Source organism: Apiospora kogelbergensis (genome assembly GCF_038363985.1).
Source record: "Apiospora kogelbergensis strain CBS 113332 chromosome Unknown utg000006l_segment0_segment0, whole genome shotgun sequence".
NCBI classification, from domain to species: domain Eukaryota; kingdom Fungi; phylum Ascomycota; class Sordariomycetes; order Amphisphaeriales; family Apiosporaceae; genus Apiospora; species Apiospora kogelbergensis.
The window spans coordinates 2,132,062-2,158,822 of record NW_027117423.1 but is presented as its reverse complement, the minus strand read 5'-3'; the positions used below and the strand labels follow the sequence as shown (position 1 = coordinate 2,158,822).

The following is a 26,761-nucleotide window of genomic DNA, read 5'->3' as shown; positions in this document are numbered from 1 at the left end:
TCATCGCTTGCGTTGAAATTATCGTAAGCTCGTTCACTCTCTCCATTGAGAGCGACCTGTCAAGATGCCGGATGTCTTTGCTGTTCCTGTCTTCGTCATCGTAAGTTGCTTCCCTTAAGTGCTCAGCCCAGCTTCTACGGGCTGCAGTGCCAGTTTGAGCTCGAGAAACCCGCTCTAAAACGTTAATCCCCAGGTCTTCCGAGAGGCAATCGAAACCGTCATCATCGTCTCGGTGCTGTTAGCTTTCCTGAAGCAGACTCTAGCTGGGCCTGGGCGGGATGACCGAGTCTACAAAAAGCTCATCAAGCAGGTTTGGCTTGGAGTAGGATTGGGTCTGCTCATCTGTCTCGTTGTTGCCGGCGGACTAATCGGTACCTTCTATACTGTTGGCCACAATGCCTGGCAGTCGTCCGAGTACAACTACGAGGGCGCCTTCGCTCTTGTAGCTGTTGCTATCATTACTCCACTGGGCGTCGGGCTCCTTCGAATCGGAAAGATGCAGGACAAGTGGCGTGTCAAGCTCGCCAAGTCTCTCGAGGCTCCCATTAGCACGACCGGCTCCAAGGCGGGCTGGCTCAAGCGCTTCCTCGAGAAATACGCCATGTTCTTCCTGCCTTTCATCACCGTCATCAGAGAAGGTGTGGAAGCCATTGTTTTCATCGCCGGTGTAAGTTGAACCCCTCCCTCTCGCGGGCCGTTCATCAGACCCTTTTGACTGATTCGAATTCCCCTAGGTCACTTTCTCTGCTCCTGCTACTGCTGTTCCGCTGCCGGTGGTTGTCGGTCTGGCAGCTGGTATTCTCGTTGGCTATCTGCTGTACAAGTAAGTCTGGCTCATCTTCATCCCTGTTGATCTACGGCCAGGAGTCTTACTAATCCTGCTTGCGTACAGGGGGGGAGTTACGGCAAAGCTGCAATACTTCTTAGTTGCCGCCACATGCCTTTTGTACCTCGTCGCTGCCGGGCTTTTCTCCCGAGCTATTTGGTATCTTGAACAGCAAAAGTGGAACGACATCATTGGAGGTGATGCTGCCGAACTGGGCGTCGGTGCAGGAAGTTATGATATCTCCAAGTCGGTGTGGCATGTGGATTGCTGCAGCCCCGAGTTCAATGGCGGCGGTGGCTGGAGTGTCTTCAATGCCATCTTTGGATGGACTAATTCGGCGACTTATGGTTCCGTCATATCCTACAACGTATACTGGATCTTCGTCATGGCGATGTTTGTTGCGCTGAGGTTCAAGGAGACAAAGGGGCACTGGCCCTTGATGACGGCGAAGAAGGCGTCTGCCGGTTCGATTGACCGGGCTAGTGTCGAGCCCAAGGCGTCTTAAGAGACACTGACGTGTGGGTCTACCATCTACGATGAATTCAAAAACATGAATCTCAAGTTCACCACGGTGCCAAAAGACGCACAATGTTGGGGGCAGAGGAAGAAGTCGTGGCTCCCGGCGGAGAGAAAGTGGTATAGATAAGTAATGGTACCGAATAGACACACTTCCCTCTGGTGCCCCAAAGAAAAAAGAAAGAGACGGAAGCGACAGAAAGAAAACAATTCACAGACACACCAGCGAGCATTATATTTCCGCCTAAAGAGGCGCACATGCTGCCAATTCAGTGCAATTGCCCTGTTCATGACCTATTCGCTAAACGAATGCCGTAACGCATCGCAAGGATCCTAAGTATCATACGCTAACGCACACTGTTACGTATATGCAGCAGGTGTCACTGCTATTGAGCCACCGCATGCCCATCATACCTCCTGTCCCTAGAAAACCGTTGACCGAGAAACTTGACAACTTTTGTTCAACTTTGGTCCAGCAAAACAGGAATTGAGAGAGAGAGGGAAAATATTGCTTTTACTCGTATGCAGCAAAAGCTTTCTTCATGGTTTTAAGCTTCGTTCCGGGAGGATGCTCATTAGCGTGGAACTTGCAGAACGGATGTAGACAGATGCCATTGACAACGCTAGGACACTATAAGGAGAGAGTCAGCAAGGTTCAGGTCAATCTAAGGACGGGCCAGGAGTGGTAACCCACATGATGGCCGTAAATGCAGTTCTCTACTTCGCAATCCTGTCCATTGGTGCAGGGGTTCAAGCGTGCCAGGTGTGATATAGCTTTCAGCTCTTCCCCATTGGGTTTGTAGTCATGCTCGAAACAACACTGATCGCCCTTTGCGCATGGCCCACGAAGATAGTGATTATTGCAAAGCTTGTCGTTGTCTTTTCTCTTCTTGATTCGGTCGAGGACAGCTTGATCGATAATAAGAGGCGGATCGATACCGCGAGAGCCGGGATTCCAGGGGGCTGGGCCGGCACGGACTTGACAGTGACCGAAGTCGGGCGACCAGCGTGCGTATTCGCAGATTTGGGGGCCAGGGGCAGAGTAATCGTCGGAGGAGGGCTGGCTTTTTGAGTAACAGTTGCGTAGGATATGCTCTGCAGTGGTGTAGAAGCAACCGACGCAGGAGAATACAAGACAGGCGAGGTCCGGTCGACCAGTTTGTCCGTACGGAAGAGGTCATCGAAATTTACGACGTTGGCACCGGTGGCGATAATCTCCCTGACCGTCGGGAACCCCTCGAGGATGGTGATGCGCTTCCTGGTACTATCATCGCGTAGGATCTCATCCAAGAATGGGGCGTAACCGGCATCGTGGGAGACGCCCAAAAGAATTTGTTTGCAGTTGAAGTTGCGGAGGTTCCAGCGGGTTGTCTCTTTAATCTTGGAGTCGGCTCGCTCTTTTCCGTGGCCGACATCGATGAAATCAAAAGAAGCCTTGGCTTGCGTGAAGCCCAACATGAAGTCACGCAGGTCGCTCTCGTTCTGGATGGTATCGTCGCGTTTCATGGCCTTAGCAAGTCCGGACAGGTTAGCGACCACTTTGGTTATGATTTCGGTATCATCAGCATTGTCGCAGCGTTGCGAGATCTCTTGTCGCAAGGCATAGGCAGCTTTCTTCCCGCCCTCCAACCCCTGCTTGATGAGGTTTTCTTTGAACTACGACTTCAGGTCAGCCATGCCGCGACCAAGTTGCGAGCGATCTGCCAGTGTAGATGCCTCACAATTAAACCATCGCCATCGATCAGGGCCAAGACATAAGGATTGCGTTGTTTCAACGAGTTGTTATCTTGTGAAACACTATCCAGCTGATAGCGGAGCTCCTTCATCTGCTCTTGGAGCTCTCGTCTGGACTTGGTGGCATCTTCGTAGTCGAGCTGGGTATGGCGCAATTCCGTCTGGAGATCATGATTTTCTTTGCGCAGAGTGCTTTCGATATGTTCGCAATGGATCATCAGGTCCTGCGATAAGAGGCTTATCAGTCCATGATCGCCGATGGCAATAGAGTGACAAGGCCGAACGAAGGGTGCGCCTTTGGGGAAATACCTTTATCAAACATTCGGTCCTATCTTTTTGGGTCTGGTACTCCCGATAGCGCGGTATAAAGTCCATAATGGACTCCATGGTGGCATTCATCGTGTATTTGGTTGGAGTCGCCAGCTTGTCAAGGAACTGCCGCGGGGACAAAGGTCCAAGAAAATAGTGGAAGGATTCGGTGTCGCGATCGCGGGGATAACGAGAGCCAGCGTAACCCTATGTGCGCAAATGTGCAGCGGAATGGTCAGTTGCCTGGGTTCAGTCTGAATTGAATTGGCGCCCGATCAGATTGGGGCATTCAAGGTAAGGGCGGAGGGGAGGAGACGAGGTCACGGAAGCCATGGCACCCCATCAAGTAAATTAATTATTCTGGCAACGCCACCACGCTCACTTACAGGGAAAGCTGTATGTTTCTCTACTAGCACTGGTTGGTGTGCTTATTGTGTGATGTGTACGACGGATGGCTTGGTGTGCTTGCGCAACGCAGCAAAAGAACACCGGACAGTTTGGGCGTGGTTTTTTGGTTGTGGTTGTCGCAGTAAGTCTTGCTTGCTTTTTTGAAGTTTCGTGGTGGCTCCTTCCGCGTGTTGAAGGTGCTATCACTAGGCGGATATGGGCTTTCGACTTTCGCGGAGTCGAGAGTGGATGGTGTTTCTTTCTCCCCCGGTCCCCACTGAATTTTGGAGGCCTTCGTTCTGACAAGGATGAAGCTCCAACGGCAAGAGGGAAAAATTACCGGTCGTTGCAGGCAACTCGTTGAGATGTGTATTTTCGCTCGCGCCCTGTGATGTACTTGGTCATCAACATAAAACAACGGAGATGATTGCTGTACGTGTGTGCGCGCGCATATTTAATGGCGTACGCAAGGTGACTGACGGAACGAGCAAACCCAGGGCAGTGGAAAGCTTGGGAAATTCCCCAAGTTTTAAACTTACGCAGCGCTCGGAATAAAAGTGGACAGCTGAGCTGCAACTACTAAAAGTGTCCACTAGCCGTGTACAAGACAGACCCTACTATAGCCGCCAAGGCGCAAAGATAGCCTACCTGAAGTTACAATAGGCACGGTAAATTGATATATGGTCTGTATAAGGCTCTGTCTGCGTATACAGAAGATCGACAAGCGTTGAACGACGCAAGGGGGCGGCTTCTAATATTGGGTTCGTCGCTTCTTGAGACATGTTGGACGCTGGACTCTGGACGTTGTTGCCCTTTCTATTAAAAGCCTGAGCGCGTATATCAGACTGGGGTATCTGAAGGACCAACAACGCAGCACCCGAAGTCAATTCAGTGCAACACAACGCTTGTTTTTAGGTTCGAGATGCTCGAGTAAAAGAGAAATAAGAAAAAAGAAAAAGGACCTTCTCGAGGGCCGTATCCAGTCCAATCTAATTCTGAGCGGAATATATTGAAGAACAGCAAAAGTACCCCCTCCCCCCACAGTCAGCCCAGAGCCCACCTGCCCAGTATTGCCCGCGTAATCCACATTTCGGGCGGCTCTCTCTCTCTCCACACTCCACCAGGGCCTCATCGTCTTCGTGTCCGGCTAGCCGGCTTGGGCCTCGTTCTTTTGGAGCCGAGCATTGAAACATCGATCCATCCAGCAAGCCGCGAGACGCCCACGGCCCCCTGTAACACGCTCTCAGCCGACCGACCTCAACAGCGAAAGGAATGCAAATTGCAGAGCATCTAACCGTTGATCAACGGGGCGTAGCTAATAGTCTGCCCGAAGGTATCAATGCATCCTCTCCTCCCATCTCGCATCCAATGAGACCCCCCTTCGACTCTCTTGCTGCTCACCACCAACTACTGCGGTGCGACAGCCGCGAAAGCCAAGCCAAGCCACCGTCACTCCTCCAATAAGAGCTGCCACGGGCACTAATGGAGGGTGTCTTTGCAACCTGTCTTGGTACGCTGTACAGAGAAGCTGTTTCTACCAGATTCGGCCTTGGTTGATTGATGCACCGTCTATCCCCTCTGTCGGCTGACAGCAGTGAGTGGGCTGCGTTGCATCTGTGGAACGCATATATGTATGTAAGTGTTCCCGCAAGGCAGAATCAAGGTCCGCTGCCGAAACGTTCTCTCTGCCTTAGGCAGGCGTATCGTATCTCGGGAAGAGGGGAAGAGGGAACAAGAGCGCCTGGCCGGCACAGCTTACATTGGACTTGCTATGTCTTGTCATATCGGGCGCTTGCGCATAGCTATGCACCTCTGGAAAAGTGCCGCACCGTGGCCATCTGTGTCTCCAATGCCAGCACCTTCGGGGGCCGGTAAAACAATCATTGATTGAGCCTGAGGATCTGGCGCGGCTGCTACGTGTCCAGCTCATGTTGGCGCAGCATTCCACAAGGATCACAAATGAGGCTTGCACTTACACACAAAACCATTACTCATATCGATGGGTAGTGCGCATTGCGACTGCGTGGAACAACTTCTGGGTGCTGCCAGTACCTTCTCTTATTCATACCGATCAATATAGAAACGCTGGCTGGTTGATAACCACACAACTAGCTATCTGCTATGCCGGCTCTGACCCCGCATGACTGACCAGGGATCATATGTGATGCAGCACGCAGATAGATGTTGCTGCGCCCCCTTATGCGGATGTTACACTACTTGCCTACCATCCATCTACTGGCTCTGCTACTGCCGGCTTGACTATCGACTCCAAGAGGGGGTGGCATGATCCAAATCCTTTCCATAGGCAGCCCGTCATCTGTGGCCAAAAGTCCTACATGAATATAAACAAATGTCGTATCGCATGCCACTCAACTACTCAACTGAGATTTTCCAAACTGCTGCGGACCCGGATCGCATGCCGTGCACATTACCTACACACATGCACACACACACGCACACACGCACACATAGGGAGGGAGAGAGAGCGCGAGAGAGCGAGAGGGGGGGCTGTCCTCCGGGTGGGTACCGACCTATGGAACACACGTGAACAGGTCTCTTCCTAAAATCAATGGGATACTATTGTATCATTAGTTAGGTTACGACGGCGCGTTATAATCACACAGGGCCTCACTTCGGATGCCACGAACAAAGCAATTATATACCTACATGTCTAGCTAGATGTAAAGTACCGGTAGAGAGGGGGCGATATTGATTCCCTCTGTAGCAAATAATCAGTCATATATATTGCTCACGCCTGGGAACTGTCAGCCAAATTGACACAGCCACATCCTATTCCACTTGTACAAAATGCCCCTAAAGACGCCACTGCCAATGCTTCGAACACAAACGCGATGGTAGCTCATGGTTCGTTTCAATTGATGTTGGCCCATCATTGTATACGTATATCACGACCCGGAATATATGACGGACGACGAGCCCAGTCTCGTAGTAGATACTTAGTAATTACTATGATTCCCAGCCAGCCATATGCATAACCTAGCTGAAACCTCTTATTCTTCTTATCCTTCTTCTCATATCCTCCTGGAATGATTTCAAGGATGGTCGTGTAGATAAAGCCCAGGACGAACTTTTCCTTTCCTCCCCAAGCCTTAGCCTGCCCGGAACTCCATACCCTGGTATTTGCGTCGTTCTCGGTAAAGTAGTTGCGTATGGAATCAAGCGAAGGAAACACACCAGCCACTTGGGTATTTCTTGTCAAGGGCGGCCTCGTGAGTCCGCCATACAGGTGTTCTGCAGTTTAAGTCATAGACAGCTTATCCCATAGCCAATAATGAGGAGACCTCGTTGAGTCGGTGTTGTTTCTTGGATCTCGGGACTTCTCATCAGATACCTGGAGGTCCCAAAACGACCTGCGTTATCGTATCCCAGGACGAATTTGTTTTCAAGCCAGATAACCCCCCTCAGTATGGCGGGAATTGGTTCAACAAATTCCATATCGTATCATTCCCAAAATCCCCGCCAAACTGCCACGAGACCTCGTCAGCGCCGCCGCTCATCCCTGCCATGGCCGCCGCCGCTGCTACCGCTGCTTCGTTGCTCCCTCCACTGGTAACTCCATCCATAGCAGTGGCACTAGAAGCAGTATGGCCCCACATGCCTCCTCCGTGTCCGTGTGCTCCAGGACCTCCCCCGGTCGAGATGCCCGGCAGCGGTCCTCCGGCACCTCCTACGCCGCTGCCATCATCGCGGAACCCTTGTAGGTCGTTGTACGCCACGTCGCCCATAGGATACATGGGCGGCAGCGAGCTGAAGTCGAAATCGGTCGGGAACGGCCAGTCCGCAGACGCAGCAGCCGAGTTGTCCGGCTGAGAAAACAACGCAGGATCCGTATTGGCCATGCTGCATGTTGTTGCCACCGTTGCCGCCGTATAGTCCGACGAGGGTGGATAGTTCCCTGATGTGGTGGAGCAGGATCCCGCAGTGGAGGGTACGGAGGGATGGTTGCTCTGGTAGCTACTGCTGTTCGACACGGAAGGCGCCGTCGTCGGTTCCGAGGCGGCGACGGAGCTGGAAGCGGGGGTGTTCCCAATCTCGGATGTGTTAGACCTGTTCATCCGGGCACAGATAGCCTGTAGCTCTGGGTCGTTCTGCGGACAGGTGAAAGAGGCCGGGCAGGTTCCGTCGAGGAAGCCATGGCCCATAGCCTTCTTCAGCCGGATATAGATGGCGTTCAGGACGCTCAGTGCTGCGTGAGCAAGCCGGTTACGTGCCGCCACTGTGATGATGCCGGGTTAGCCAGAGCCCTGGTTCCCTCGGTCCAATATAGTAGTAGTCAGATCATGCGATTTTGGCCCCTGAGTTGGACCAGGCCTTAGAGGCCGGGCCGAATCAACAATCCCCATAACTAATCTACACAATAAATGCAACTTACTTGTCTCAAATCGTTGGACACCCCACTGAAAATGCTGCATTGCGCTGCGAAGCAATTCGGGATGTTCCTTGGGAAATAATATATAGATGCTCGCAACCATGACGATGGCATCAAACGTCCCGAAGAACAAACTGAACGTTTTGTACTGGTGCGGGCTAAGCGCGGCGAACTGATACCGTTGTGCCTCCAGCATCGCCAAGCTGGCCTTCAGCGCTTCGTACCGACTGCTCGCGCGCGTGAAGATGTAGGGCCGGTGCAGCGCCATGAAGTTGAACGACAGGGTCTGTGGCAGCGTCGGGCGCATCATTGATAGCCACCAGCAATCGGGAAGGTCGTCGTAGCGGGTATCCGGATTATCAAGACGCAGAGAAGCGGGTATGCGCGCCTGCAAGTCGAGCAAGTCCTGGTGTATCTTCTCGACCTTGGAGAAGTCCTTGGGGAACGGTCCTTCTTTCTCCAGATCCAGTATCTCGCGCAGCGGCTTCATTATCTCAAAGGTCCAGAGGGCCCTCGTTAACGGTGTTGGTGGATCATCTTCAGCGCGCGGGTAGATGGGCGTTTTCCTCCTGTCTTTGGGTATCTTGGCATCTACGGGGGAGGCTCCTCTTCAGTGGTCGGAAGTCTACGCTCGTTGGACGGCCAAGCACGGCGCCCGTGTGGAGATCCCACACTACCAAGATCATCCATAAACGCCGCCGGTGCTCAGCCTCCCACATGGCCTCCAAGTTTTTCTCTGCGCTATCATTGGGGTTCGGTATCGGGTCAAACTGGTCTCGGTGCAGCCCGATCTCCTGGGCATCGCGGACAGCCGTACCGACTTGATGCCACTATAGCTATGTCAGAAGCCCGCCATTATCTACCGTGTCCTGGGTGGTAAACTTACGGCTTCGGTGACCTGACCGGTGTATTTCAGAAATCCAGCTCTCATCCACCCGGCTAGGACGGTGGACATTGTCATCTGTCTCTTTCCAAGTAACGAGAGCAGAGCCATGCCAGTCTCACTATACTCGATAGCTATGTCCTCAAACGTCATGTTCCCCGCATACTTGAGCGACGAGAAAGTCTCGTCTGCCTCGGTCGGGATCGCCAATAGGGCCGTGGCCAGGACCTGGAACACTAAGGCCGGCAGCGACCGCAGCGAGGGTTCTATGGCCTGGGGCCCAGCTGTGGACAGTACGTTGTAGGGTAGATTGTACCACGCCGTTACCTGCTCGTTGAACATGACCTCGTCGAGGGCGTAGTACATGGTGTTGAACTCCTTAAAGTATATGCTGATAAGCTGCTCCACAAACATGCGGGCCGGGAGATGCCGGATCAAGCTCTTGTAACGCTCCCTCGATGCAAAGTGGTCGACCTCCTGTGTCTCGGTGGTGATACCCGTCAACGGTTGTCCGCTTGCGCCCTCGATCTTCTGCAGGAACCCCAGGGTCGAGGTGCCGTTTTGCGCGTAACCAAAGTCGGCGGCCTTCATAGGCATGTTCTCGGCCGGCGAGCCCGGCTTGGGACCGGTGTTGGTGTTGTTGCTGCTGCCATTTGCGGCCTTGTTGTGGTCCTGGTCTTTGGTCAAAGGTGTCCCCGTTTCGTACCGGCAGCTCCTGCGCGCTTTGGGTCAGCGAACTAGCGTCATCTCCAAGGTTTTCACGATGATAAAAGTCGGCAGGGTGGGGCAGTATAAGGGTCCAACGGGATGGGAAAACCCACGATTCTTTGCCGCGAGACGTGCAATTAGTGCAAGGTAACTTGCGGTCGCATCTCTGCTTGCGCCGGTGGCATTCGGTACAACTGATGACGATGCGCCGGCGTTTTCGGGGCGGTGGCTTGGATCCGGCCTCGTTGGCCGCGCTGCCGTTGCTGCTATCATGTTTATCGGCGTTGTTGGCACTGCTGCTCCTGCTTCCTTGCGGCTTCACGTCGCTGGTGTTGCCATCCTCGTATGCGGACTCGGCATCCGGCATGGTGGCTTGTTGTTGTTGTGTCGGAAGGTCGGCCGGTCGATCGATGGGTTGGGTCAGAGAATGGGGCTTGCCCGTTTCGTCCTGTCCTGCCCTGCTCGGCCCTGCCCTGTCCTGCTATGTATGCCCTGCCCTGGCTTCAGGTCTACTGGTCGTTGAGCACCGCGGAGACGTTCGGGTCGGGGGTAAAAATCAATCAATAGCAGGGAATGCTTCGTACGGATCCGGATATGTGCGGTTTCAAAGCGTCGCAGATGGCGACAATGAACATCGTATGTGAGGAGGTGGTGCTGCAAGCTATGCTTCTTCCCATCTGCTAGGCAAGCGATCCAATAGAGAGAGATGCACGCAAACCATATCCATCATCTGCATCACCTAATCAATCCATGGATGAAGGAGCTTGAACGCCCACGGAAACCCAACAACCCCACCTCCCAATTCTCTAGTCTGGAGCCGGGGTTGGATAGCCTAGATAGCGCCGCTTATCAGTGGCATCCGTGGTACGGCACGTTTTGTCTACCTTACTCCTTGCTCCTTTCTCTATGCTATACTACTAGGAATTCGTCCAAGTCTCAATCAGTATGTGTATGCAATGACTAAATTCGTCGTCAAAGTACATGCAACAGGCGAGGGGCGTACAGAAAGTAATGAACTACCGCGACGAACCGGATTTATTCTTCTAAACCCGGTACTTCTAATGCCGTGGCCTGCCTAATGTATGTCATTAATACTACGGATGGAGTAAACGCCCCCCTCCCGTTAGCAGTCCCTGTAACATGCTATACTTGTGGCAGATTTTGACTGAATCGGTCAGGCCTCTCGGCACTCACTGCTCCGACAGAATATTGCCTCACCGTATTGCACCTCAAGAAGCGGTCACTGTCCGCACTGCATATAACATGTCACATGCTGGCTCTGCCAAACCCATCTCATTATACTAGACTATATTATAGTGTGTTTGTGTGTGTGTGTGTGTACGCGTGTGGCGAACAAAGAGCCCAGCGGTGAGCGGCATACTGCTGCTACTTGTACGTGGAGAGATTTCAGTTTCTCCTTTACGGACCCAGCTACGGATCGATACAAAGCGTATCTTGCAGTATGTATGTCAAAGGGGATGGGGATGCATGAGCGCAAAGACATCTGGTGTGGGATAGTCTCGTCGCCTGTGCTCCGATTCGATGTTGTGCCATGCCCGACTGTCTAAATATGTGAAGCTGTTATCCGTAAGAATCCAGAACTCCAAACTCAAACCAAATTCGCAAGGTCTCGATATCTGCCCCTGCATCCCATCAAACTAGACAGATGTATACTCCGACACAATCCTTTACTGGCTTATTCGTTTCTGGTAAGCAGCCCAAGCCCTATCGCGGTACCGCGCAGCTTCGGCCTGGGGATCGCCTGCCTTAATGATACCACGTCCGACAATGATGACATCCGTGCCGCAAAGACCAACTAGCTTAGCAGGTGTGTTGTAGTTCTGACCCAGCCCATCGCCCTCGACGGTACCGTTCTCTTCCTCGCCGTCAGGGGGCAACTGGCAGCCCGGCGTCATGTGAATGAAAGAGTCTGTTGGTGCTGAGTTCAGGGACTCTTGCGAAACAAAGCCCATGACGAAGTCCTTGTGTTCCCTCGCGGCTTCCACGCATGCCTGCGTATATTCTTCGTTCATAAAGTTGCCCGTGCTTGACATCTGTGCCAGGATCAACAGACCCCGCTCGTAAGGGGGTTCTTCGATACCGGCGTAAACCAGCTCGTCGCCCTCGTCTATCCGGCTTCCGAATCGCGGCGAGTCGACGGGCTCAAAAGACTGTGTGACGGTGGTGATGGATACGATGCTTCCTTTCCTGCCGTCGTTGTCGCGCTGGTAGGGGCCTGGTGCAGGCATCTCCCGAGTACCAAGGTGGCCGTTATCCTCATTCTCCTCGGCTCCATTCTCCTCGTCGAAGATGTCGGAAACGGGGTGCCGACCGAGACGGACGTCTTGACTTCGTAGTTGACGCGCGACCTCCACTTGGCAGCGGCTTCCGCGAGAGCCTGGACCGCAGCTTTGCCAGGTACCATGTTTACGTTGACAATGTGGGCCCAGTCAATGACACGGGCGCTGCCGGCGGTGTACTGCATTTGCACGGTATGTCCAATGTCGCCAAACTTGCGGTCCTCGAAAATTAGGAAACCGTGCTTTCTGGCCAACGACTGCAGCTTGGCGCCGGTGCCGGTTTGGGGGTTGTAGTCCCATCCAGCCAGAATATCGTAGTGCGTCTTCAGGATAACAATCGAGGGGCCGACCTTATCAGCCATGTGCAACAGCTCGCGGGCGGACGTGACATCGGCGCTGAGGCACAGGTTAGACTGCTTCAGTTCCATCAGGCGCATAAGGTAGTTGGTTAGAGGGTGCGATGCGCTCTTCGCCCTCTCGGCGAAGGTCGCCTTGAGCGTTGGGTGCTTCGGCCGGTCGGCGCACATGGTGATGAGATCGATCGGGTAGGTGGGGTTGTTTTGGGGTGAGACGAGGGACAGCGGAAGATTGGAAGTCGTTGAGACCGACAGTTCAAAATACCGGCAGAGGAGTGTGAGTAGGTAGAACAAGAAGAGTGTTTTTTTGCCAACTAGCCGTGGTCTCGTACTAGGTTGGCGCCCCTTCTGGTTTAATAGGTACGTGTTGTTAACGGGGGGCGATGAACATTGAATCGTTAATTTTCTGAGACGGGCGGGCCGAGAAGTAAAAGTTGCAGGGAAGCTGGAGGCTGGTGCAGATTAGGTAGGGACAGAAAAAGAGAATAGGACACCGCCTGAGAGAATCCGTTGGTTTCGCTATGATTAGCTGGGAGCTGTTGTGTCGCATATGTACTGTGCCCAGTCCTGGCCGGTGGGAGCACCCAGTGCCGCGCTGAAAGCCCGCCAAAACGCAGGACACCAATAGCCCCCAAGAAATGGTTCGATTTTCTCAGCAGAAGGGCTGAATAAGAACAAATGAGAGCAGGGGAGTCCAGGTGGTGGAGCTCCAGTGATGTCAATTTCGATCCCGCTTCAAGGGTCTAGTGCAGAATAGTGAATGGGCTAGGCCACTTCAATTTGCTTGTACAGGAAGAAAAATGGGAGATTTTAGGGGACGATGGTGGAATACGTGTCCCAATCCACAATTAGCAGCAGTACGGTGATATAGAGCTTTATGGGCAATACGCAAATGCGGTCAATGGAAGGGAAGAATGGATTGGAGGAAGACGGGCTAGAAGGGGGGGCAGTGCGGCCATGCCGTTCTGTCAGGATAGGAGGCGATCGAGGGGGGCTAGGGGGTGGGAAAAAAAGGGAAAGTCGCTTGGTGGAGGGAATCGGGATCAAGGCCCTTGGGCTTGGGGGAAGACAGGACAAGGGAGGATTGACGGACTGACTGATAGCTGACTGGGCCGGACACTGGACTGTCAGATTGATCAATCGCATCGTGCCCATCCATCGATGTTGTATATATGTATGTCCATCCATCCAAAACAGAAGATACCACGCCTTGCATAAGGCTAGTAGCACTGTACGCCGACGTCTAGACTTGCCAATTCGCGATGCCTGCCCGCTTAGCTATATGTATGCAGCGACTGAGCAGATCCGAAATAGATCAGCAACAAGCTGTAGGCTGTAGGGCATGCAGACCGTTGCACCTGCACCTGCAAGCACAGCGAGTAGGGCAGAGAAAAGTGGACTCTGCTTGCTATGGGCGCAAGCCTAGATGCATGGGCAAACGCCTATGTACAAGCCGCCCAGGGTACTACAAACGTATCCATTGATTGACACATGCTGTGAGCGAGCTGCGCCTGTCACTAGTAAACAGACCCGCGAGGTGTTGGACGGCGATCCTCTCCGATAATCACACTTGACTTGACGATGGACACGAGTAAGAAAGAAACGCCGGCGGTTGGGTTCTGCGTTGGCTTGGTTTGTCTTCGACTTTATGTACCCAGCCTAGCCAGTATAGCACGCATTGGACAGCCGACACTCGACCAATTACTCGGCATGGGGTACCGAAGCTGGATACTGGCTGCTATTGGATGCAGGCGTTCGAGTCCGGCTGAGTCCTCGATTCAGAAGGGCATGAACTCTATTCGTCTCTCCTACATATATATGCACTGACCCCGAACATATCGATCTCGTCAGGAATGAATATGTCCCCTTCTACTGCCCTTCGACCCCGCTAGGATGCTCCTTGGTTCCGATTCTCGTCTGGAGCTGAAAACAAGGACCCTTCCGAGCCCCTGGGGGTGATTGATCGTTTTCGACCCAACAAGTCACTTCCGCCTCGGCGTGCTGGCGAGGGGTATCTGTAAGCCATGGAACGACGGAGGCTTCCGGGAATCCTACGGGAAGCTAGCTGGCAGCTCCAATGACTGACTGACAAGCCCGTCTGGAAATAGACATCTTTCAGCCCTGCAGTCTAAGCGCACTTGACTGCTAGGGCATGCTGGACCTCAGTCCATGGATGCACGCTGGTGTGGCTAAGTATAAGCTGTTACTCTAGCGGGCAGCGTATGAGATAAAGAAAGGCACACAGCACAGGACTTGTTCCCCATCTTCTCGAATTTGTGGCGTTGAGGCTTGTCACTTACCAAGCCTACTCCTGAGAAAGCGCCTCGGATGGTAGCACGCTTGCACGCAAACTTACCCAATGGGCTTGGACATGGCAGCTAATATACCGAGATCAGCAGATAGTATTCTCGTGTCATTCCTTTTTCGATATGCAAAAAACCTGTTCACGGCTAATACGGGTGACGGGTTCATGTTATTGATTCACCCGACGTCTTGGCGAGCCCCTGTGCATCCATCCTCTGGAACCGCGTGTCAAGCTTGGCGGTTTGACCAAGCCGCGTGCCTCGAAAGACCGCGCTGGACGTTTTGCAGCGACAACACGAGAACATGCCTTTCATTTCCTAGTTGGACGGGAAATTGGTCCGCGCAATTCTGCACGTGTAATGGAATATGGACAAAATGTCGATGTCGATGCCGACTTGATTTTGTAACTGATGCGGCATGCGGCAGCGCATGCAGCGGGGATGCTCTTGGAACGGGATTCGTATATAATGTACGGAGCACCTACCTAGTAAGTCGCCAAGAGCTTCAGTGCTCTCGTCGGTTGCCTGACTCCTATTCGTGAAGGTAATGGTAACGAAACAAATATGCGTCCATGTTGTCAAATGTCCGACGGGCTTTGCTTTTCAGAGCGAACAGCAACCCAGAAATAGAACCCGACGATGCCGACGATGCAAGATTAGGCATTGGTACCGGCATGGTCTCATGCAGGCATTGGACCGGCGATAATGTAGCCTGAGCCGTCCGTATCTCTGGAAATAAAGCAGAGTCTCCAAGCCTTTTCGTCCCAGGGTTCATCGCGCATCATCATCATCGACGGTAGCAGCAGCCGGCCTGTTTCGGTTTCTGTCCGCATCATCATTTCACCTGCAAGAATTCAGAATTGCTGTTCGGTCTCTTCGCCTATCGTGGCATCGATTATCAATCATTCCGCGATCCGGATCAAGCCCCCCTTTCTCAGATTTGACAAGAGGGAAAACCGGAGCTGCGGGTCAGAAAAATTGGCACCTACGTAAGTTTCTGGAACGCGAGAGGGACGCCATTTCGTCAGCAGCACTTCCAGGTTCCCAAACCCGTGCCCGTTCGTTCATTCGGCCACTTCGGCGTGGCGTGAGTGTGAGTGGGTGTGTAAGTGGTGCAAGAGAGAAAATAATAATAGTCGCAGTGCAGTGCAGTTTAGAACAGGTAGCTCCGGACACTTGAACCCACGTTGGACAAACCAACACACACACACATACACGTACGGCCACCAAAGCTTTTCTCCCATAAGTCCCTTGCGAACCGACCCTCTGCCCCCCGACCTTCCTTCGCATTCTCGAACTCCGTCAACAGCATTGCCCATCCCAGCTTGGTCCTGCCAGGCCCAATCCTTGAGCGAAATCGATGAGCCGGCCCTCGAACCCCACTTAATCCAACTTTCAGCAGCACCTCGCATCGTCATGTCCGTCCGACAAACCCGGCGACAGGCTGCTCTGGCTGCGGCGAACGACAACGACGGCGACGGCGCGGTTGCGGCAACCTCTGCCAACGATGAAGTGCAATCACCCATGAACGGCAGCGGCAATGGGCAGGTTCGCAAGAATGCGACGGCCGAACACCCGCACGAGAACATCTTCCTGTTCTGGCCCAACATCATCGGTACGGGAAATCACACGTCCAGCAGTCGCAGATGAAGTGCTAACGCATCACGCAACCATAGGCTATTCGCGTATCGTGCTCGCCCTCGCATCTCTCTACTACATGCCGCTGCACCCGCGCACGTGCTCCTTTCTCTACAGCGTCTCGTGCCTGCTTGATGCCCTCGATGGCTATGCTGCACGTTATTTCGAGCAGTCAACTCGATTCGGCGCTGTGCTGGACATGGTGACGGATCGATGCACTACGTCGTGCTTGCTGGTGTTCTTGGCTTCTGCCTTCCCGCGATGGTCGCTCATCTTCCAGGGTCTGATCTCGCTGGATCTGGCAAGTCACTATATGCACATGTACGCTACCTTGGCTATGGGTGGTTCCGAAACGAGCCACAAGGCCGTGGATAAGTCAAGAAGTTGGCTGTTGAACTTGTATTACACCAACAAGGTACGTATACCCACTCGAACTCATGGGAACAGCCAAAGCTAACCGACAATAGATTGTTCTCTTCCTCGCCTGCACATTCAACGAGCTTTTCTTCATCGCCCTCTACCTGCTCTCCTTCTCATCGCCGCTGCTGTCGCCACAGCTGCTCGAGCACGTCGGCGAGCACAAGGCCTCAGCCATCCAACACGGCGCCGAAGTTAACAGCTCGGTCCTCAAGCAGCTCTTCACCAACCCGTACAGCGCTGGTGCCCTCGAGCTGGCTCGCGCCAACAAGATGGACTCGTTCTGGCCCTGGGTCATCGCGGGCGTCAGCTTCCCCATCATGGCCATCAAGCAGTTTCTCAACATCGTGCAGCTGGTCAAGGCCAGCAGGTGGCTGGCTGAGGGCGACGTGGAGGCGCGAAGAGCTGCTGGTCTGCCGCGATCAAAGGCTGTCAAGAAGAACTTGTGAGCAGTGTTCCAGCCATGGACTTGGAGCCGGAAGATCGGACAAATCGTCTCTCCGAATCGTATATATCTAGGGGTCGGGTGTTCTCCAAGAAGTTATTGAGACGACATGAGGCTGTACAGCATAGGGGGCAATTATGCCAGGTTTTGAAGCCTTGCATTTCCCCGGGGAAAGGAAGCTAGGGATATTCGATAAGGTGTTATCTATCCGTGGACGGATAGCTGTAAGATGGAATATAGGGACAGTGGCATAGTGGTCGGGATGTTTACACAGTGGCTACTGACTAAAGGTGCGAAAGGTCGCAGCCATGAGAGGGTCGCATTTAGAGCGGGCGTCATACCATAGACGGATTTGACATTCAGTGTTTCATTGGCCATCATTCTAATGGCCATTACAGTGGACTAGGTTTGGTGATTTATTCACCTCATTCATTCATACGAGAGACTATTGACAACAATAAAAAGAAATACTTGACTAATTATTACTTGCTGACGGGATAGTTATGACTGATTCATGGGCTACTTTACATCAATATCTACCAAAAAAGGCCACACTTATCGACCAGTCTCCTGGGTAAAGGGGATGGGCTTCCACAGCGCCGTGACGCCGAACCACCAGAAGTTGTCCTGCCACGTCGGCCAGTAGTGGCTACCGTAGGGTGCCACGCGCGAGATGTACTCGAAGTCGAGACCGTCGAAGGCGTTCTGCAGGCCGCGTGCGAGGTCGAAGACGCTGTCGTAGAGGCCGTAGCCGACGTAGAGACCCTTTTGCGCGAGACCCGGGTTGGCCGCGACGGCGGCGGCGTCGACGAAGGGCGCGCTGGCGGCCGGGGAGAAGAAGCCGTAGTAGTCGAACATGTCGGTGGCGTTGACGTACATCTCGTACGTCAGGCGGCCGCCCAGCGACAGGCCCGAGAAGGCGCGGCAGCTGGGCTTGTCGCACACGTCGTAGTGCGACTCGACCCAGGGGAACAGGTACTTGACGTAGTTCTCGCGCACGTGCTGCGCCGTCGGCGGCGGCGCCCGGTTCGTCGCGTCGCCATACACGAACTTGGGCAGGCTGTCGTCCAGATTGTAGAATGACGGCATGACGGCCACGGTCGGCTCGATGTGGCCCTCGCGGATCAGGTTGTCGAGGATGGCGCTCGCGCGGCCCAGGTTCTCCCAGTCGGCGCCGTTGCCGCCAGCGCCGTGGCTCATGTACAGCAGAGGGTACTTCTTGCCGGGCACGGTCCCGTACTCGGCGGGCAGGTAGATGCTGAAGTCGTGCACGTCGGGCGCCGGGTGGATGGACCCGGGGCTCGTGTAGTTGACCGTCTTGATGGTGCCCCGCTCCCCCTCGGGTGCCGAAAGGCCGTAGTCGAAGTCGGCCGGCGTCGCGCCCGTCGACAGCTGGAAGGCCGGGTCAAAGGGCACCTGGAAGGTCGAGGCCACCTGGTCTTCTTCCGTGTTGCGGAAGGGTGGCAGATCCGGGTCCACGAACAGCTTGCCCGTGTCGATGGAGCAGCGGGGCGCGAAGTCGCAGTCGACAAGATACGCGAACGAATAGACACCCGAAGGCAGGGGGTGGTGAAAGTCCACTCGCCCGACTCGCCTGACGGCTTCATCTCATACGGCCATACGTAGTCTTCCGAGGGGAGGCATACACGTAGAAGTCGCCAGCCTTGTAGTCCTTCGGGTCGTACAGCGCGCTTGACCGCAGCGTCGTGTGGAACTGGTCCGTGAAGGGCTGCAGACCGCCGCCGATCAAGATCCGGTTCGCACTCGCGTTGGTGTACTTGAAGTCCACCTCGTAGCCCGTGGGCGCCGTGCCCGTCTTCCGAATGGTGACGGACCCGGCGGCCAGGGGAGGCGCTGAGGGCGAGGGCGGTGAGGGCTGAGTAAGGTGCCATTGTGAGCCTGGTGGTGTGTGTGCTTCTCAAGACCGTCCGTGAAGTGCCGCTTCTGCCCAGGAGAAACACCAAGACTCCCAGCTACTCTTTATACACGTGCCTGTCCGTGGCCGTGAGCGGGTCAGGTCGTCCGCACAAAGGAGCAGGCTACCCACCGGGAGTTTCTTTTTTCCCTTTTTCTCCTCATTTGCAAGCAACGATGCCATACGGAATAACGGGAGATGGCGCTGGCCACACCGCAACACATCACGCCACGGTTATATCCGCCTGCCTCGGCATGCCCTTTCGCTGGTGAAGAGCCAAGCGACACCAGCCCCACGATGGCTACATCATGACGATGTGTGTTTTCCGATGCGATCGCCTTCCCGCCATCTGCCCTCATCTCCCGTTGGCGAGCTGGTGCCCGATTCCAGTCGCTTCTCCAAGGCGCCAAGTCGATGAATACCAGGTTGGGAATGTCATTGTCCTATGTTATAGCCCGGCTTTGTGGGGGAATAGGCCAAGGACCAGGGGCCATGACTACATACCCCTGTTTACGATGCAAAACTGCACCGGTAAATGACTTGCCGACTTGCTAAGCTGCATGCAATGGTCATGTTATCTCGAAATTCCCCCTCAGTTCCTCCCCACATTCCGCTCTATTGGGCCTGTCAATTTCCTCCGGGGCCTATTACGGCCACAGGAAAATCCGGGGTTGTATCGCGTTTGTCTATTGCTCGATGATGAACATCAGACTGGCGAAGAACCGAGTGATGACATCTCTGAGAATCAATCTTTCGACATGTGAATCGTCAAGTGCCGCTGTATATCTATTGTCTGCCGAATCCCAATAAATCCGATGGGTTGTTCCACCAATCAGAACGACATGATGTTTGCCGTAGGAAGCCACACTCGTGATAACACTTTCAACCGTGATGGCAATCATGTGCTATTATGGTCCATCACAAGAGACAGGTCTTTCACATACGACCACATCCTGCTGAATACTAGGGATCCCGTCCGCTCTCCCATATATAAGCAGCAGAGAGCCGAATTAGTACTAGGGTCGGTGACGACCTGGGAATCCTCGGTGTTGTATGTTTTTGACTTATTCTTTTTTTACCTGTCTTTTCACTTCAACACGCCCTGCTCCGACCTCATATGTGGAGAGCAATGTCGTTTAGCATACGACTTTTGGTTGAGTCTGGTTATAGTCTGGCAGCACTATCATGAGGGGAAAAGGAGTAGAGGCCATGGCGAATGGCAGCTTGCAGCCATAAACGTGTCCAGCAGCAAGTGGTGTTTGATATTGGGTAGTAAGTATTTGTGATTTATGCTTCATTGACTATACATGTAGATAGGTGTCTATTCGTTTTTATTAGAGCGCCCCCTACGTGCCCTGCCTAGTTTTTCATCATAGGTGGCCGTTATCGTACTCCTTCCGACGACATCTTCAATGGACGTTAGACACACACGAGGGGCATTGTATGCCGCCATTTCCTAGCGCTTTGCTAAACCCTAGCCGACACACTTAGACAGCACTCTGTGGATTTCGGCTGCCGATCAATACCTAATGACTCTGAAGGCTTGTCGTGTGCAAACACAACTTAACAGTTACTTGACGCATCTCGGGACACGCGGTATGTACTTGTGACCTGGATGTTGTCCTGACCCCCCTTGCGGCACAACTCCTCCTCCGAATCGGTAGCCTGCCGAGTCGCGATCTGGTTGGTAATGCTCACGTCGGCAATGGGGCCGGCCCAGTGGCCCCTTCCCCCTTGCGCTTGGAGGAGGGGGCGGACAGCTCGTGGGAGCCGTCGCCATTCTCTCCGGAGTTGTCGCTGCTCTTGGCGTAGCCAGAGCCGCCGACGACCTTGGTCCAGAGCGGCTTCATCGAGGGCAGGTTGACGGCGATGACGGCGCACTGGACTTCGATCCCGGCCACGATGACCATCTTGCCGAGGACGAAGGAGATGTCCGGGTTGTAGCCCAGCTCGTACAGAACGATGAAGCGGCACGCCGCCACGACGACGGCCGAGGCCCCGAAGCCCATGACGGAGATGACGCCAAACTTGCGCCGGGGCGACATCTGGAGGCCCATGACGGTGTGGATCGGAAGCACGAGGATGATGACGTCGGAGATCATGTTCTGCAAAGGGGGAAACGAGGCTCTGGTTAGTACTTGTGCGCCATAAGGAGCAAAGGCTGTACCATTGCGCCAATATAACGATTGCGGGGGTCGGGAGTCCACCTACCAAGACGGATGGGCCCATGAGAAGGATGTTCTTGTCGATGCACTTGGCGTCCGGGTGGCGTTCGGGATGGAAGATGGCGTCCATCGGGATGCACTGGAGGAATGCCAGAAGCCAGTTGACGATCATGAAGGCTGTGTTGAGCACCATGGTCGCCCACACCAGGCGCCGAAATGTCTGGTTAGGGGAGAGTCGGAGATAGAACATCAAGAAGGTATGCTTGATCGACCAGTGCATAAACATATAAAAGATCTCTTCGTAGAACAGCCACTAACGCCCCGACGGGAAGTCAGTTTCTCGAAGGTATATCATCGGATGTATCCTCCCTTTCCTCTCTCTCTCTCTCTGTGTGTGTGTGTGTGTATGTGTATTTACCTTGGTGATTTGCTCAAGCTGGTATGGGTTTAGGGTCTTGACATGTCTAAAAGGGGGTCGGTCAGCTTTCGGGTGGGATAATTCGTGATTTCGACAGTAAACAAAACACATACTTTCCACATCCATAATGGAGGAACAGGTACAAAATCGCCTGTTGCATGACATTGACCAGCTTGAAATGGCCAGTTGAATCAGTAAGGCTCGTCTATGTTCGCCCCGGTCTCTTTTGACTCACCATGAGGATAACCGAGAACACATCGTCCAACCCGAAAGATCGTATAATCAAGGCACGGCTGTACCATCGCCCTAAGAAGGACACGAAGCCTACGGCGAACGTGATGGAGATAATGGCATATGTGAGTGGCTGTATGTTATCCATCTTGATAGAACAAGTGCGTCAACTCGGGCGCGGCTGAATGGTGACTTTGTTCCAGAGTTGCCCCCATCCTTATACGGATTACACGTTTATATCGTGTTCAGGAATAGGAGGCGACAGAAAAGAAAACAGAAAACAGCCTTAAACGTTTGCAATGCCAGACCCCAAGTCTCGCTTGAGTTGCCGAATGTCGCCCAGTGTTGTTTTGCTTTTCCACCGTGATGAGCATCACCGTTGTCACCAGTTTTCTGCCAATAACCCACCGGCTGCTGGGCTTGCGGTTGATCATGGAACAACTCACATCGGCTGAGCGAATCCCAACAGCGCGTTCCGAGCGGGCATGAATGCGACCCCTGTGGCTTGTCTTGGGGGGTGTCGACGGGAGCTGTCCAGCTCACCCTCCACAACCGTTGGGTTCTCCAATCGCCCAGGCTTGAATTACCGGAGGCCAATCCGCAGGCTGGCAGGGCTCGGCGGGCCAAGGATGGCGACAGCCCGGGTAACTCGTCGATCGAGAATACCGGGTCCGCCTGGGCTCAGCTTAGGCAAATCTCCGAGATAAGTAACATATCAGATTTTCAGGTGGAGAGCAACCCCCGGACAGCGGCGAGGGAGTGGCTCCGATGCCCACCACCCTTTACAGCAACTCAGCCAATCGCCAACGACGCTGGCCGTGGAGACTGGGAACTGCAAGGCTTCGCGCCCATGACTGACGAAACGATGAGGGGTGCGGCGCAGCGTCTAGACCCTCCCCGGCGAGCCTGATAGGGCAGTCGCCATAGATGAATCGACAATCCCACGAAGGGCTGAGGCACTGTTGGGGAAGGTCAAGGGAAGATGGGCGACGGTATTTCTTTTGCTAGCCTCCGGGCTTCAGGTGTTCTTCCCTCCTTTCTTCGTTCGTTAACTATTTTACACATCGCTTTGGATGTCGTATTAGCCGACTGCCGCATCCGACGCTCTGAGTAGGCGAGGTTATTCACGGCGATGGCTAGCAACTATACGACGGTGCCGGATGCCTTCGAGCCATGGCGAGCCGAGATTCTCTCCCTTGGGGTCACCAAGAACTACCTGATGTTGAGCAGCACTCAGCTCATGGCCTCGGCCGCCGCCTTGGGTGCAATCCTCCATCTCACCCTTCTCCTGCCCTATGAGGTTGAACAGTTCATGTATACGCTCCTCGGGGGCCTCCTCGCCTCCTGGACTGGGTATTTCTTCTTTCAGATCGTACTGGGGTTCTCGGTTCTCAGTTCCGCCTTCCGCGTCCTGCTGGTCTCCAGCGCCTTCAACGCCGGCATCTTTGTCTCTATCGGCTTCTACCGGCTCTTCTTCCATAGATTGCGTCGCTTCCCCGGCCCCCTCCTGGCCAAGCTCACCAAGTTCTTTTCCGTCTCTCTGGCCGTCAAAACCGTGCAATATCACAAAGATGTTGCGCGCATGCATGACGAATACGGCGATTTCATACGAACCGGTGAGTGACCCAGTGCCCCCCCTGAGAATCGCCCCTCCCGAGGGAAGATACGCAAGCTTTTGTGGACTGACCCCCTCCTCAACCATAGGTCCGCGAGAGTTGTGTATTGTCCGCAGTTCGGCAGTACCTCTTATATACGGTCCCAATGCGAAATGTCGCAAGGCGACATGGTACACACAGGTCGATACGAATGCTAAGAACTGCTCCATCAACATGACCCGTGATGTTGACGACTATCGGCGAAGAAGACGAACTTGGGATCGAGGTTTCGCGACCAAGGGTACGTTCTTCCTACACCTTGATGGGGGAAAAGCACTGCTTTCTGTTTCCTTTGCTGACTTGGAGGGTCCCACGCTACAGTGCTCCAGCAGTATATTCCGCGGATCACGGAAAAGGCCGATCTGTTCATCTCCCAGATAGAAAAGCAACAAAAAGGCCATCGACGCAACCGCATGGAGCAGCTACCTCAGTTTCGACATCATGGGCGAGGCTGGCTTCGGTAAAGACTTTGGCGGCCTGGCCAACGGCCAAGAGCATCCAGCCATCAAGGGTGTCCACGACCACATGGCCATTCTAAGTATCGCTAGTCACGTTCCTTGGCTTCTGAACATCGCCTCACGCATTCCCGGAGCGACCGCCGGCTACGCTCCTTTTTTCAACTGGTGTACCTCACAGATTCAGGCCAAACAGAAGGTATGCCCCCCCCCTTCACTCTCCTTTCTTTCGTTCTCTTGTATTGAGCGTCTTTACTAACCTACTTTGGTGCCCCTTGCTTGATAGACCTGGAAGCATGGCCAAGAACCGACGGACATCATCTCGTGGCTCATCAAGGCCTTCGAGGAGAAAGACCCCTCGGCCCCGCCCTCTACCGCGGCCATGCACGAAGACGCACGTGTCGTCATTATCGCGGGCAGCGAGACCACGGCGACCACCCTGGCAGCGGTGCTCTTCTACCTGTGCAAGTACCCCGAGATCTACCGGAAGCTCCAGGCCGATGTGGACGCGGCTTTGCCGGCCTCGGAGAGCTGGAGCTACGAGAAGGCGAAAACCGTCACTTTCATCGACGACCTGGTCAATGAAACGCTGCGTCTCAAGCCCGCGATCATGAGTGGCGGCTACCGCGTGACCCCTCCCCAGGGCATGCAGGTTGACGAGCATTTCATCCCTGGCAACACCAACGTCTTCGTCCCTACCCAGCTCATCCAGACGGACGAGCGTTACTGGCCACGGGGCCACGAGTTTATCCCCGAGCGCTTCAGCTCTAAGAGCAGCGATCTCAGGAATGAAAATGCACCTTTCATGCCCTTCACACTTGGTAAGTTGTCCAACCGCACCACCACCACCATCCGACTAGATACTACCCATAGAAGCTATTGGCGTGAATAGCCAAGAGATTGGGCTAACATATAACTTCTACCACCCCATTTAGGAATGCACGCGTGTCCCGGCAAGAACCTGGCCTTGATGTCTCTACGCATCATCCTCTCCAAGATTGCCCAGAACTACGACGTGTCTTTCGGCTCGGGTGAGAACGGAGACCTCTTCGATACTCAGGCATTGGATACTTTCACGACCACCCTACCTCCCGTGATAGTACAGTTCACTAAGCGAGCTCGATAGTCGTCACAGGTGCTGTAGTAGGCATGACTTGCAGGATGTGTTGGTCTCGTTTTGAATGGCGGTGGCGGAGTTGGCCTTTTCATCGGGTCCGTCTTCACAGTTGTATAAAGCAAACACACCGATACTGTACATACCATATACTTATTGTCGTCTACGACTTCTATCATGTCACGAATAGTTTATCTCGTGTACCAAATTTAAATTCATCATCATCTTCTTGTCCATTATCCCCTCTCTGCTTCAGTCCACGCATTGTGCACTTCTTGAATAGGTAGAAGATCATCACCGCAACTTCCGTCGCGCAACACACAGCCATGTCTCGACACGCATATCCGGCTGGGAAGTTTGCTTCAAGTGCCAAGATGCCGACGCTACAGCTTGACTCCCGTGCTAAGTTGTCATGTCATCTAAGCGACGTCTTTAACGCCATTGGGTGCTTTGGGGAGAGATACCACCCTGGCTTTCCTCATTCGGACTTTCTGCAGGATTGACGTCAATATTGACCACCTACATACATGTATACTGCAAAAAGAGAGCTCCCTTTTTGGTATGTAGGTGCATGCTTGGGCTCGCCTTGTCTAGTTGCTGTGAGCCCCTATTGGCCACCCCTGGCGAATACCAGTTGGTCGCCGTTCTCAACCCATCTTCCTCAGATCAGAAACACAACATCACTATGAAGGTAATGCCTCCTCCTTGGGCTCATTGTGCCTTGGCCTCGTACACAGCGACCAACAGCTAACACTCCACCAGTTCTCTCTCGCCGTCGCAACTGTCTCCGCCATCACCGGCCAGGCCTTGGGTGGGCCTGTTGCCCGAGGGAACGGACTCGGCACAATGGTACCTTTGCAGATCTTCCCGAGTTCGCAGCAAGGCTGTGTGTACTACATGTACTGTGGCCGCTGCGATGCCTACGACGCGACCTGCGATGGGAACGGCAACATCGTGTTGACCAACCCGGACTGCGCTGGGGACTGCTACTGTCAGCTGGTGTGCTTCTAGAAGGGCCAGTTTGGTACATTTGGATATCGCATCCTGCGCGTGTGGTGCACATTCTTCGTGCTCTTTCTACGGCCACGAGTTGGCTCATTCGTTTTCGTACTTTCCCTCGACAATTTATCTACATGACGTCTCGGCCTCCAATGGGCTGTGCATCCCCAGAATCTATGTTACGAACCTAGATGCTGTGGTTGCGTGTACTCGGATATTCAAACATGGCCTATCAGATTCTTGTATGATAGATCATCCCTACCTATGTAGTCCGCGGCTCTCTCGGGCTCTCGGGCTTGCCGGACGAGGGGTGTTCGTCAAGATATGCGCCATGCCATTGCATCCAACCATCCATTTGTCCATGCTTTGGAAGGATTAGGTAGCATCTGGATTGGTTGGATGCTTCCTGTCTAACTAAACCATGTATCTTATGCCCTCGAGGATGCGAGTTTGCTGGCTCCTTCACCAAGTCGGACTCCCATCAATCAATCGCCTCACCAGCTCGGCTGTAAGTGTGCCGTTTCAGCTCTTCCCCCTCGCCACTCAGCTGGGAGGCGGAGCGAACGCTGATTTGTCAATGGCCTACATGGCCGATGA

General features: G+C 53.8%; 9 protein-coding genes across 9 annotated transcripts; 4 read left to right on the top strand and 5 right to left on the bottom strand.

Annotated features, from left to right (window-relative positions):
• Positions 1-64: 64 nt before the first annotated feature.
• PG998_009543 (uncharacterized protein) lies at positions 65-1,331 on the top strand (the record flags this gene model as incomplete). The annotated part of the gene is made up of 4 exons (XM_066876359.1): positions 65-100; positions 194-667; positions 735-823; positions 893-1,331. The coding sequence occupies 4 exons, from the start codon at positions 65-67 to the stop codon at positions 1,329-1,331; spliced, it is 1,038 nt and encodes a 345-aa protein (XP_066728515.1).
• Positions 1,332-1,856: 525 nt separating this feature from the next.
• On the bottom strand, positions 1,857-3,463 carry PG998_009542 (CCCH zinc finger DNA binding protein; the record flags this gene model as incomplete). Its single annotated transcript, XM_066876358.1, is given in 5 exon segments — positions 1,857-1,973; positions 2,037-2,402; positions 2,420-2,998; positions 3,064-3,300; positions 3,386-3,463. 5 exon segments carry the CDS (start codon positions 3,461-3,463, stop codon positions 1,857-1,859), a joined length of 1,377 nt encoding a protein of 458 aa, XP_066728514.1.
• A 3,731-nt stretch (positions 3,464-7,194) lies between these two features.
• On the bottom strand, positions 7,195-10,120 carry PG998_009541 (fungal specific transcription factor domain-containing protein; the record flags this gene model as incomplete). The annotated part of the gene is made up of 5 exons (XM_066876357.1): positions 7,195-8,009; positions 8,166-8,753; positions 8,803-8,992; positions 9,049-9,760; positions 9,867-10,120. 5 exons carry the CDS (start codon positions 10,118-10,120, stop codon positions 7,195-7,197), a joined length of 2,559 nt encoding a protein of 852 aa, XP_066728513.1.
• A 1,321-nt stretch (positions 10,121-11,441) lies between these two features.
• Positions 11,442-12,580, bottom strand: PG998_009540 (Orotidine 5'-phosphate decarboxylase; the record flags this gene model as incomplete). The annotated part of the gene is made up of 2 exons (XM_066876356.1): positions 11,442-12,053; positions 12,086-12,580. The coding sequence occupies 2 exons, from the start codon at positions 12,578-12,580 to the stop codon at positions 11,442-11,444; spliced, it is 1,107 nt and encodes a 368-aa protein (XP_066728512.1).
• A 3,548-nt stretch (positions 12,581-16,128) lies between these two features.
• Positions 16,129-17,210, top strand: PG998_009539 (cdp-diacylglycerol-inositol 3-phosphatidyltransferase; the record flags this gene model as incomplete). Its single annotated transcript, XM_066876355.1, has 3 exons — positions 16,129-16,327; positions 16,389-16,765; positions 16,818-17,210. Coding segments are annotated over 3 exons (969 nt in total), but the record flags the coding sequence as incomplete, so codon positions are not given.
• A 557-nt stretch (positions 17,211-17,767) lies between these two features.
• Positions 17,768-20,534, bottom strand: PG998_009538 (uncharacterized protein; the record flags this gene model as incomplete). Its single annotated transcript, XM_066876354.1, has 3 exons — positions 17,768-18,806; positions 18,859-19,088; positions 20,520-20,534. 3 exons carry the CDS (start codon positions 20,532-20,534, stop codon positions 17,768-17,770), a joined length of 1,284 nt encoding a protein of 427 aa, XP_066728510.1.
• A 287-nt stretch (positions 20,535-20,821) lies between these two features.
• Positions 20,822-22,089, bottom strand: PG998_009537 (uncharacterized protein; the record flags this gene model as incomplete). Its single annotated transcript, XM_066876353.1, has 5 exons — positions 20,822-21,288; positions 21,335-21,512; positions 21,711-21,756; positions 21,824-21,882; positions 21,946-22,089. The coding sequence occupies 5 exons, from the start codon at positions 22,087-22,089 to the stop codon at positions 20,822-20,824; spliced, it is 894 nt and encodes a 297-aa protein (XP_066728509.1).
• Positions 22,090-23,073: 984 nt separating this feature from the next.
• Positions 23,074-25,177, top strand: PG998_009536 (cytochrome P450; the record flags this gene model as incomplete). Its single annotated transcript, XM_066876352.1, has 6 exons — positions 23,074-23,557; positions 23,646-23,837; positions 23,918-23,960; positions 24,019-24,250; positions 24,338-24,872; positions 24,987-25,177. The coding sequence occupies 6 exons, from the start codon at positions 23,074-23,076 to the stop codon at positions 25,175-25,177; spliced, it is 1,677 nt and encodes a 558-aa protein (XP_066728508.1).
• Positions 25,178-25,850: 673 nt separating this feature from the next.
• On the top strand, positions 25,851-26,176 carry PG998_009535 (uncharacterized protein; the record flags this gene model as incomplete). Its single annotated transcript, XM_066876351.1, has 2 exons — positions 25,851-25,856; positions 25,928-26,176. 2 exons carry the CDS (start codon positions 25,851-25,853, stop codon positions 26,174-26,176), a joined length of 255 nt encoding a protein of 84 aa, XP_066728507.1.
• Between the last annotated feature and the right edge of the window lie 585 nt (positions 26,177-26,761).